Here is a 13,034-nt window from a genome sequence, read left to right on the forward strand (position 1 = left end):
GTAGGTTGATTAATAACCTGAACCAGATTACAGGCACTGGTTACAGTGAGAAGCTTCCTCTTGAGTGGGTTGATTAATAACCTGAACCAGATTACAGGCACTGGTTACAGTGAGAAGCTTCCTCTTGAGTGGGTTGATTAATAACCTGAACCAGATTAGACACTGGTTACAGTGAGAAGCTTCCTCTTGAATGGGTTGATTAATAACCTGAACCAGATTACAGGCACTGGTTACAGTGAGAAGCTTCCTGTTGAGCGGACAGCTTGATGAAAACCAGTCAATTATTCAGGTCCCCAAGAAAGTAGACCTCCCTCTGTTTATGTCACATACACTATCAAGCATTTTACACATTATTTAGATACTGACTGTTTGCACTTGGTGACCTATTGGTGGCCTATAGCAACACCCCACAATAAAAAGCTTTAGATGTGCCAAGTCAACCTGCAACCACAACACATCAATAACACTTGACAGATCTTCTCTAAGCATTACAGGGATATGGCTCTGAATATATACAGCAACACCTCCGCCATAAGCATTCCTGTCTCTTCTATAGATGTTATATCCTTGTATGTATCATCAAATTAACTATCTAAGTGAGTCTAAGAAATGGCTAATGTATTAATGTTATTTGATGTTAGAGTTCATGAACCTTATTTGTAAGGCTACATATAGTAATATGGGCTATTTTCAGCACCTTTCCTGGGTAGCTTATCATAGATAGACATAATATGTAAAAGAGCAGACAAAGAAAGAGAAAAAAATATATACATTCAGCTGTCCATTAATCAATTGGTGTGTGTGTGTGCGCAGCGGGGTTGAAGCTACGAACCCATAGGCTTGGCTCTCTCATCCCTTACAGGCTTTTGGGAGGGAGGGTGGCCAATGAGCCTGTCGCAGGGAGGGTGGCCAATGAGCCTGTCGCAGGGAGGGTGGCCAATGAGCCTGTCGCAGGGAGGGTGGCCAATGAGCCTGTCGCAGGGAGGGTGGCCAATGAGCCTGTCGCAGGGAGGGTGGCCAATGAGCCTGTCGCAGGGAGGGTGGCCAATGAGCCTGTCGCAGGGAGGGTGGCCAATGAGCCTGTCGCAGTGAGGGTGGCCAATGAGCCTGTCGCAGTGAGGGTGGCCAATGAGCCTGTCGCAGGGAGGGTGGCCAATGAGCCGGGCGTAGGGAGGGTGGCCAATGAGCCTGTCGTAGGGAGGGTGGACAATGAGCCTGTCGTAGGGAGGGTGGACAATGAGCCTGTCGTAGGGAGGGTGGACAATGAGCCGGGCGTAGGGAGGGTGGACAATGAGCCGGGCGTAGGGAGGGTGGACAATGAGCCGGGCGTTGAGAGGGTGGACAATGAGCCGGGCGTTGAGAGGGTGGCCAATGAGCCTGTCTGAGGGAGGGTGGACAATGAGCCTGTCGTAGCGAATGTAAGCAATGTCTGTACGTGCTCTGGCAGCTTTAATGGCTGGGGAAAATGATTTCCTATTCTGGCAGACAGCTTCAGGAGTGTCCTCGCTGAGGAAGATACGTTCCTCTTAAGTTCTTGGCTGTTTCCAGAACAGTTGCTTTTGTCCTTGAACCTGAGGAACTTGACTACTATCGGCCTGGGCATCTCACCTTGGCCGGTGGTGGGCTTTCCAGTCCTGTGGGTGTGGTCCACCTCAATTTTCCTTATGTCCATCTCCAAAATCATTTCCCTCACTTTGTCCTCAGACTCCGTCCAGGTCTCGTGGAGATTCTGCAATTCCGTCCACAACCATGGTTGTTCCACCTTGATTGTCCCTCAAGATAATCTGATTTCTCCGTCATTGTTATCATGGATTCACACACCGAACTGATGTTCTCTCTCACGGGCTTACAGACTGCATTCAACTTGCCCGTTCTCTTGTTTAAACTCATCGATGCTGACCCTGGGAGAACTGCAAACTGTTCTTCAGTTCCTGGACCTCTCTGGTCAGGTCGTCCATTCTTGAATGCTCCACCAGCATTTGGACAAAACACTTGAAGCTACATTATTTTGTTGTTGTTGTAACAACTGCTTGTACAACTCTTTGTTCGTTTAACAGATGCTTCACCTCAAAATGATACTCCCGCCGGCATTGGTGTTTGTGTCACGTCTACTCCCACTCCTCCCCTTCGAGGTCGCCGGTTTACTAACCACAGGTCCTGTGAACCATCATTACGCTCGCCTGCGCGTCATCATTACGCGCGTCATCATTACGCGCGCCTGCGCGTCATCATTACGCGCGCCTGCGCGTCATCATTACGCGCGCCTGCGCGTCATCATTACGCGCGCCTGCGCGTCATCATTACGCGCGCCTGAACTCCATTACCTCCGCTTTATCTGGAACTCCCTTAGGTGCTTTCCCCAGGCAGTGTTGTTTCCTATTGTTCATGTCTAGACGCTACTCCTACGTTGTATCATTCCAGGTTTCTTGTTATATTAAAACGTTCCACCTGCCTCTTCGACTCCCAGCGTCTACATTACAGAATACTGCCGGGCAAAATGGAAGCAGCAGGAAATCAGAACTTCTCCCAGAAGGTCGACGAGCAGGGATACCTTCTTCATCAACACCAAGACCAGCAGGCACAACTGGGGACTGCTATGGAAGAGGTTCTTCATCTCAAACATACCGGAGAGCTATTTTCACCGGTCTTCCTCCTCATCACCCCTGCGACCTGCTTGCAGCCTCTGCGCCCCCACGCAGACGCATCTACCCTCTGTTGGTGGCTGAAACCCAGGCCATGAAGGAGTACATCTATGAGGCGCTCCAACAAGGTTTCATCCGCAAGTCCACTTCTCCAGCGTTGGCTGGTTTCTTCTTCGTGGCCAAGACATATGGAGGGTTAACACCCATGTATTGATTACAGAGGACTCAATGAAGTCACCACCAAGTACCGTTACCGGAGCTGGACCTGCAGAGTGCATTCAATCTCATCCGCATCTGGAAGGGTGATGAATGGAAGACAGAATTTAGCAAGATGTCTGGTCTCGACGAGTACTTGGTGATGCCATTTGGCTTAGCCAATGCTCCGTCAGTGTTCCAGGCATTTGTCAACAAGGTGCTCCCGGGACATGCTCGGACGCCAGGAGGTTGTTTATATGGATGACATTCACGTTTCACCCTCCGCCCCATTGCTCAAACATCCAGATCCCACAATATCATTTGTGGTGGACGCTTCAGAGGTGGGCGTGTGGGCAGTTCTGTCTCAACGACAAGGTCATCCACAGAAATTGTATCCGTGTGCATATTACTCTAAGAAACTGTCCCCCGCAGAGAGGAATTACGACGTTGGTGATCGAGAGCTCCTGGTGGTGAAATTGGCATTAAGGGTGGAGACACTGGCTGGAGGGCACCAAGGACCCATTCGTCATCCTCACCGACCATCGGAACCTGGAGTGGAGAGGTACTGACTGGTACACGCCAGATACTGACTGGTTTTCTGATCCACGTCAGATACTGACTGGTTTTCTGATCCACGCCAGATACTGACTGGGGTTCTGATCCACGCCAGATACTGACTGGTGTTCTGATCCACGCCAGATACTGACTGGTGTTCTGATCCACGCCAGATACTGACTGGTGTTCTGATCCACGCCAGATACTGACTGGTGTTCTGATCCACGCCAGATACTGACTGGTGTTCTGATCCACGCCAGATACTGGCTGGTGTTCTGATCCACGCCAGATACTGGCTGGTGTTCTGATCCACGCCAGATACTGACTGGTGTTCTGATCCACGCCAGATACTGACTGGTGTTCTGATCCACGCCAGATACTGACTGGTGTTCTGATCCACGCCAGATACTGACTGGTGTTCTGATCCACGCCAGATACTGACTGGTGTTCTGATCCACGCCAGATACTGACTGGTTTTCTGATCCACGCCAGATACTGACTGGTGTTCTGATCCACGCCAGATACTGACTGGTGTTCTGATCCACGCCAGATACTGACTGGTGTTCTGATCCACACCCCTACCTTTATTTAAGGGATCTGTGACCAACAGATGCATATCTGTAATGTGAAACCCATAGATTAGGGCCGTATGAATTGATTTCAATTCACTGATTTCTTTATTTGAACGGTAAAAATCAGTAAAATCTTTTGAAATTGTTGTTTGTATTTTTGTTCAGTTTAAAATATGTAGATTTCTGTTGGCAGTTACTTCAATATTATTTTTGTTTGAATGTATTTATAAAAATATTTTAGAAGACTTATGTTGACCCCTTTCCCATCTTTTAGAATGGTTGAATATATGCCTTAATTCGTAAAAAAAAAAGATATAACAAATATAGACTCCTAGCTTTCATTTGACACCCAACTTAACACGTTCCTATGAACTTCACATGTTGGATCTCATGGGTCCTTTTACATGGAATTGCACAGTAGTATTCATCAGCCCAGTCACTCAGAGGGAACAGAGGTCTGGCTTCCTTGTAGCAGGATGGGCAAACATAAAGGCCACAAGCAGGCTGGCACACGAGGGAGTGTCCTACTTGGCAAACATGACCCAATTGGTCTGGCAGGTCCGTTCTGGTCAGGGTGCTTCTTACAGTAGACTGCCCAGTTGGAAGACGTTCCACTACTAAGAGAAACATTTGTATCCAACAACACACAGAGCTCTACTATAATCTGCTCATCCATGGACTGTGGTGTACTGTCTGTCCAGGAGGAGGTCATCTGATACTTGTAACCTGCATAATGAGGTCAATATTTTAGCAACAGATTACATGTAACAGCACATAACAATCATGTTTTCGTTTTCCATTCAGACAGACTCTGCAGTTGTTTCAAAGACTCCCAAGAAATTCCACCTTCATTCCTGACTATTCTGTCCCTAACATTCAACCCCAGAGTATTCTAACTCTGTCCCTAACATTCTACCCCAGAGTGTTCTAATTCTGTCCCTAACATTCTAGCCCAGAGCATTCTAACTCTGTCCCTAACATTCTAGCCCAGAACATTCTAACCCAGAGTTCTCTATAGGGCCTAACATTCTACCCCAGAGTGTTCTTTATAGGGCCTAACATTCTAGCCCAGAGTATTCTAACTCTGTCCCTAACATTCTAGCCCAGAGTGTTCTAACTCTGTCCCTAACATTCTAGCCCAGAGTGTTCTAACCCAGAGTTCTCTATAGGGCCTAACATTCTACCCCAGAGTGTTCTTTATAGGGCCTAAAATTCTACCCCAGAGTGTTCTTTATAGGGCCTAACATTCTAGCCCAGAGTATTCTAACTCTGTCCCTAACATTCTAGCCCAGAGTGTTCTAACTCTGTCCCTAACATTCTAGCCCAGAGTGTTCTAACCCAGAGTTCTCTATAGGGCCTAACATTCTACCCCAGAGTGTTCTTTATAGGGCCTAACATTCCACCCCAGAGTGTTCTCTGACAGAACAGAACTCTCTCTCTCTCTCTCTCTGGGTCTGACGAGGTGAGAGAACAGAACTCTCTCTCTCTGGGTCTGAAGAGGTGACAGAACAGAACTCACTCTCTGGGTCTGAAGAGGTGACAGAACAGAACTCTCTCTCTGGGTCTGAAGAGGTGACAGAACAGAACTCTCTCTCTGGGTCTGAAGAGGTGAGAGAACAGAACTCTCTCTCTGGGTCTGAAGAGGTGACAGAACAGAACTCTCTCTCTGGGTCTGAAGAGGTGACAGAACAGAACTCTCTCTCTGGGTCTGAAGAGGTGACAGAACAGAACTCTCTCTGGGTCTGAAGAGGTGACAGAACAGAACTCTCTCTCTGGGTCTGAAGAGGTGACAGAACAGAACTCTCTCTCTGGGTCTGAAGAGGTGACAGAACAGAACTCTCTCTCTGGGTCTGAAGAGGTGACAGAACAGAACTCTCTCTCTGGGTCTGAAGAGGTGACAGAACAGAACTCTCTCTCTGGGTCTGAAGAGGTGACAGAACAGAACTCTCTCTCTGGGTCTGAAGAGGTGACAGAACAGAACTCTCTCTCTGGGTCTGAAGAGGTGACAGAACAGAACTCTCTCTCTGGGTCTGAAGAGGTGACAGAACAGAACTCTCTCTCTGGGTCTGAAGAGGTGACAGAACAGAACTCTCTCTGGGTCTGAAGAGGTGACAGAACAGAACTCTCTCTCTGGGTCTGAAGAGGTGACAGAACAGAACTCTCTCTCTGGGTCTGAAGAGGTGAGAGAACAGAACTCTCTCTCTGGGTCTGAAGAGGTGAGAGAACAGAACTCTCTCTCTGGGTCTGAAGAGGTGAGAGAACAGAACTCTCTCTCTGGGTCTGAAGAGGTGAGAGAACAGAACTCTCTCTCTGGGTCTGAAGAGGTGACAGAACAGAACTCTCTCTCTGGGTCTGAAGAGGTGACAGAACAGAACTCTCTCTCTCTGGGTCTGAAGAGGTGACAGAACAGAACTCACTCTCTGGGTCTGAAGAGGTGACAGAACAGAACTCTCTCTCTGGGTCTGAAGAGGTGACAGAACAGAACTCTCTCTCTGGGTCTGAAGAGGTGACAGAACAGAACTCTCTCTCTGGGTCTGAAGAGGTGAGAGAACAGAACTCTCTCTCTGGGTCTGAAGAGGTGACAGAACAGAACTCTCTCTCTGGGTCTGAAGAGGTGAGAGAACAGAACTCTCTCTCTGGGTCTGAAGAGGTGACAGAACAGAACTCTCTCTGGGTCTGACGAGGTGACAGAACAGAACTCTCTCTCTGGGTCTGAAGAGGTGACAGAACAGAACTCTCTCTCTGGGTCTGAAGAGGTGACAGAACAGAACTCTCTCTCTGGGTCTGAAGAGGTGACAGAACAGAACTCTCTGGGTCTGAAGAGGTGACAGAACAGAATGAGACCGATGTTCTCCTCCCCCACTGTCTCCCTCTCTCTCTGTGTCCAGGGGGGCGGACAGCGTGTTTCTTTGTGCTATGTGACAATGGAGAACTGACGAGCTGGGGATGGAGGAAGGGGATAAAGAGATGGGCTGATCCGTGGCCTCTGACCTGGGAGGGGAGGAGGGAAGGGAGAGAGCAGGGAGGAGGCTGGGGTATTGAGTTATCTCAGAGCTGCCAGCTGTTCAACCCTACAGTACAGTAAACACATTCTCCTGCAGAACAGTCTCTTCTATTCCTACAGTATATGCCTCACTCATCTCTGCCCAGGTCCCCCTGACAGAATTCCCCTCCGTCCTCATCTCTGCCCAGGTCCCCCTGACAGAATTCACCTCGGTCCTCATCTCTGCCCAGATCCCCCTGACAACATGGCTGACAGAATTCCCTGCCTGGGACAGATGGGAAGATGAGGACCGAGGAGGAAGTGCACCAGTGTGCAGAGGAGGAAGTGCACCAGTGTGCAGAGGAGGAAGTGCACCAGTGTGCAGAGGAGGAAGTGCACCAGTGTGCAGAGGAGGAAGTGCACCAGTGTGCAGAGGAGGAAGTGCACCAGTGTGCAGAGGAGGAAGTGCACCAGTGTGCAGAGGAGGAAGTGCATCAGTGTGCAGAGGAGGGAGTGCATCAGTGTGCAGAGGAGGAAGTGCATCAGTGTGCAGAGGAGGAAGTGCACCAGTGTGCAGAGGAGGGAGTGCATCAGTGTGCAGAGGAGGAAGTGCATCAGTGTGCAGAGGAGGAAGTGTATCAGTGTGCAGAGGAGGGAGTGCATCAGTGTGCAGAGGAGGAAGTGCATCAGTGTGCAGAGGAGGAAGTGCATCAGTGTGCAGAGGAGGGAGTGCATCAGTGTGCAGAGGAGGAAGTGCATCAGTGTGCAGAGGAGGAAGTGCATCAGTGTGCAGAGGAGATAGGAGGACAAGAGGCCATCATGTACTCTGTAGGCTATACATGGTTTCAGAGGGAGCCTGTAGAAATATCCTCTCTCGTGGACAGAGGCATGTAACATAGAATGATACACTCAGGGTTTCCAAGACGACTAGAAATAAACCATGTCAATATAGCGATTAATTTATTCCAACCTCCGCCTTGATAACAGGTCCCACAGGGGCTTAGAGAACTCCTCACCGTCCAACAGAGAAAACCACACAAAGCACCAATTACTAAAACAAACTGTGCGTTGGCTTCCAAGATACTGTAAATGCCCAGGAAGTAGCTAGCTAGCTACTGACATTATCTCACTGGCCATGAACTTGAACTTCCTGCACTAGACACAAAACACTTGGAAGGAATGTGGCCGAGGGGTCAAATGAGGGTCAGTTAAACAATATAAATCTTCTCCCTGACGCTGTGAAGGACCAGAACACTACCATAGTGACAGATGACTACCCTGACGCTGTGAAGGACCAGAACACTACTATAGTGACAGATGACTACCCTGACGCTGTGAAGGACCAGAACACTACTATAGTGACAGATGACTACCCTGACGCTGTGAAGGACCAGAACACTACTATAGTGACAGATGACTACCCTGACGCTGTGAAGGACCAGAACACTACTATAGTGACAGATGACTACCCTGACGCTGTGAAGGACCAGAACACTACTATAGTGACAGATGACTACCCTGACGCTGTGAAGGACCAGAACACTACTATAGTGACAGATGACTACCCTGACGCTGTGAAGGACCAGAACACTACTATAGTGACAGATGACTACCCTGACGCTGTGGAGGACCAGAACACTACTATAGTGACAGATGACTACCCTGACGCTGTGAAGGACCAGAACACTACTATAGTGACAGATGACTACCCTGACGCTGTGAAGGACCAGAACACTACTATAGTGACAGATGACTACCCTGACGCTGTGAAGGACCAGAACACTACTATAGTGACAGATGACTACCCTGACGCTGTGAAGGACCAGAACACTACTATAGTGACAGATGACTACCCTGACGCTGTGAAGGACCAGAACACTACTATAGTGACAGATGACTACCCTGACGCTGTGAAGGACCAGAACACTACTATAGTGACAGATGACTACCCTGACGCTGTGAAGGACCAGAACACTACTATAGTGACAGATGACTACCCTGACGCTGTGAAGGACCAGAACACTACTATAGTGACAGATGACTACCCTGACGCTGTGAAGGACCAGAACACTACTATAGTGACAGATGACTACCCTGACGCTGTGAAGGACCAGAACACTACTATAGTGACAGATGACTACCCTGTCTTCAACATGACTGTGTTTTCATGTACCCTGCATAGTAGATGTTTCCTAAGGCAGGAGTCTTCAACATGACTGTGTTTTCATGTACCCTGCATAGTAGATGTTTCCTAAGGCAGGAGTCGTCAACATGACTGTGTTTTGATGATGTACTGTGTTTTGTTGATGTACCCTGTATAGTAGATGTTTCCTAAGGCAGGAGTCTTCAACATGACTGTTTTGATGATGTACTGTGTTTTGTTGATGTACCCTGTATAGTAGATGTTTCCTAAGGCAGGAGTCTTCAACATGACTGTTTTGATGATGTACCCTGTATAGTAGATGTTTCCTAAGGCAGGAGTCTTCAACATGACTGTTTTGATGATGTACCCTGTATAGTAGATGTTTCCTAAGGCAGGAGTCTTCAACATGACTGTTTTGATGATGTACCCTGTATAGTAGATGTTTCCTAAGGCAGGAGTCTTCAACATGACTGTGTTTTGATGATGTACCCTGTATAGTAGATGTTTCCTAAGGCAGGAGTCTTCAACATGACTGTGTTTTGATGATGTACCCTGTATAGTAGATGTTTCCTAAGGCAGGAGTCTTCAACATGCCTGTGTTTTGATGATGTACCCTGTATAGTAGATGTTTCCTAAGGCAGGAGTCTTCAACATGACTGTTTTGATGATGTACCCTGTATAGTAGATGTTTCCAAAGGCAGGAGTCTTCAACATGACTGTTTTGATGATGTACCCTGTATAGTAGATGTTTCCAAAGGCAGGAGTCTTCAACATGACTGTGTTTTGATGATGTACCTGTATAGTAGATGTTTCCTAAGGCAGGAGTCTTCAACATGACTGTGTTTTGATGATGTACCCTGTATAGTAGATGTTTCCTAAGGCAGGAGTCTTCAACATGACTGTGTTTTGATGATGTACCCTGTATAGTAGATGTTTCCTAAGGCAGGAGTCTTCAACATGACTGTGTTTTGATGATGTACCCTGTATAGATGTTTCCAAAGGCAGGAGTCTTCAACATGACTGTTTTGATGATGTACCCTGTATAGTAGATGTTTCCTAAGGCAGGAGTCTTCAACATGACTGTTTTGATGATGTACCTGTATAGTAGATGTTTCCTAAGGCAGGAGTCTTCAACATGACTGTGTTTTGATGATGTACCCTGTATAGTAGATGTTTCCTAAGGCAGGAGTCGTCAACATGACTGTGTTTTGATGATGTACCCTGTATAGTAGATGTTTCCAAAGGCAGGAGTCTTCAACATGACTGTTTTGATGATGTACCCTGTATACTAGATGTTTCCAAAGGCAGGAGTCTTCAACATGACTGTGTTTTGATGATGTACCCTGTATAGTAGATGTTTCCTAAGGCAGGAGTCTTCAACATGACTGTGTTTTGATGATGTACCCTGTATAGTAGATGTTTCCAAAGGCAGGAGTCTTCAACATGACTGTTTTGATGATGTACCCTGTATAGTAGATGTTTCCAAAGGCAGGAGTCTTCAACATGACTGTGTTTTGATGATGTACCCTGTATAGTAGATGTTTCCTAAGGCAGGAGTCTTCAACATGACTGTGTTTTGATGATGTACCTGTATAGTAGATGTTTCCTAAGGCAGGAGTCTTCAACATGACTGTGTTTTGATGATGTACCCTGTATAGTAGATGTTTCCTAAGGCAGGAGTCTTCAACATGACTGTGTTTTGATGATGTACCCTGTATAGTAGATGTTTCCTAAGGCAGGAGTCTTCAACATGACTGTGTTTTGATGATGTACCTGTATAGTAGATGTTTCCTAAGGCAGGAGTCTTCAACATGACTGTGTTTTGATGATGTACCCTGTATAGTAGATGTTTCCAAAGGCAGGAGTCTTCAACATGACTGTGTTTTGATGATGTACCCTGTATAGTAGATGTTTCCTAAGGCAGGAGTCTTCAACATGACTGTGTTTTGATGATGTACCCTGTATAGTAGATGTTTCCAAAGGCAGGAGTCTTCAACATGACTGTGTTTTGATGATGTACCCTGTATAGTAGATGTTTCCTAAGGCAGGAGTCGTCAAAATGACTGTGTTTTGATGATGTACCTGTATAGTAGATGTTTCCTAAGGCCCATTTCCATCAGTTGGTCTAGAAATCAAAGCCTTTGCTTTATTACTGAATTTTTAGGATAGAAAATGGTTGAAACATTTATTTATGCCTTAATTTCTCTAAAATATTAGACTGTTAGCTTTCATTTGACCCCCAATTTAAACATGCTTCTATCAACTTCACGTTGGTGCTCATGGGTCATTTTTAAAATGAACTAATTCAAATCTCCAAACTTCTTTTTGTTTTTATTGCACTATATAAATGCTCCCGGGCTTATTTCAGTTAGAGCATCTTGTCATGTTTTTCTAGATTTACAACATAAAACCACATTTATAAAGCAAACAATATCCCTTGGGTTTAGTACAGAGAACAATAAAAGAGTTTAAGCACGTTGCAGAACAGTGATTCAGATACGTTTCAGAATATAAAAGACAGAAAAATAACGCCTCTTTAAGAGGGTTAGCCATCAGCGACGGAGTTGACAAGCCACTGGAGTCAACAGATAGTCTGACCTGGTTTTTTCCACTAGAAATTAAGTTAAAATGCAAACATTTGTAAAATATGAAAAATGATTAATAAGAAAATCCTCAATAAAAACAAGTTTATTGAAAAAAAGTTTTTTTTTTCCCCCATTCAAGTGGTATACAAAGTTGAATTTGATTTTTTTCTCAGTTGATATGGCTAAAACCTAATGAAAATAAACATATTTGAACCAAAAATCATATCTTAATCTATCAGGTAGATGGGGTTGACAGTTTATGGTTGTGATCATGGTGATTTGAATATTGGTTGTTTAAATTGAAGTAGAAAACTTACCCGAACATGAAGGTCCTTATGGTGTCGCTCACCTGATTCATTTAGGACTCCGACGTTAATGTCCAAATCTCTAAGCACATGTTTTGTAGGAAATCACAGTTCTGAGAGAAATATTCTTCAAAGCCACAGAGAGGGATTTGCAAGAATCTTAATAAGATCATTTCCCAGTTAATATTCATTATAGACCGTTTTTAGAATTGGTCAACTTTTTTTGAGAGTTGGGATCGTTTGTCCCAGACAAGGGTATATCCGGTCCCAGAGCGGACATGGAAATAATAATAATATTGAAAATATTAGGACAATTCCTAAAAATAAATATTTCCCCTTAAAAAAATTCGATAAATATGTTTAATCTCGAATAATAATACAAAATAATGTTTGTTTCAACTATAAGAAATAAAGATTCCCTGCCGAACAAGGATTGTGCGGACGTTTAAGAGTCAGTGAGTTACTAGTTGCCTACCTTCAGCGGATTCTCCCGGATTTCAGTGAGCGGAGACGGTTGAGATGAATTCTGTCCTGTTCTGTTAGAAAACACGCTGTCTAAAGTTGAGTTGTTCGCCATATTTTCCTCTGTCGCAGCCTTTCCTTCCAACTAGGCTACTTCATCGCAACTCAAGATTCCCCTTTTCACATGTTTGTCCGGTTCCAGTCTTGACATCCCGTGAGTTTGAGTCTTTCCTGCCCGGTCAACCGGCAGAAGTGTCAGTCTGCTCGTCACCACGTCAGAGCGAGTTAACGAGGCGGGGATGCAGCTGGAGAGCACAGCGTTCCCCGGATGTGACCAGTGGCAGACAGTTGTCACTTGTGCACAGAATACATGTCATCTAATCTTTTAGAATATAATAATATAATATTGTGGCGAACGAGAAGCAAACACTGGATTTTGGCGTGAAAGGCAGACATCCCACGCGTCACGCCGATAGGTGTTGTAACGTGGCTCATATAGCGAGGATCGTTACAATATAATAAGATTGACATCTAAGGAATGTTTTAGCGAGTTATGCTTCAAGTTTATTTAATTAATAAATAAACCAAATCA

The 13,034-nt window shown here is 45.7% G+C and overlaps 1 protein-coding gene across 3 annotated transcripts in view; it reads right to left on the reverse strand.

The window, feature by feature from the left end:
* Positions 1-12,752, reverse strand: part of LOC135521076 (NIPA-like protein 2) — a 55,612-nt gene extending 42,860 nt beyond the window's left edge. The window contains exons 1-2 of one of the 3 annotated variants that reach the window (XM_064947014.1): positions 12,456-12,546; positions 11,993-12,062 (exon numbers count right to left, since the gene is read on the reverse strand). Coding sequence is in view for 2 of the 3 variants with exons in the window: in XM_064947013.1 (XP_064803085.1) it covers positions 12,456-12,557 (102 nt within the window). In the remaining variant the exon portion in view is untranslated. Of the gene's footprint in view, positions 1-11,992; positions 12,063-12,455 lie in introns of all 3 variants that reach the window. The other 2 variants (XM_064947013.1, XM_064947012.1) reach the window with 2 other exon arrangements.
* Positions 12,753-13,034: the final 282 nt, after the last annotated feature.

Source organism: Oncorhynchus masou, chromosome 29 (assembly GCF_036934945.1).
Source record: "Oncorhynchus masou masou isolate Uvic2021 chromosome 29, UVic_Omas_1.1, whole genome shotgun sequence".
NCBI lineage: Eukaryota > Metazoa > Chordata > Actinopteri > Salmoniformes > Salmonidae > Oncorhynchus > Oncorhynchus masou.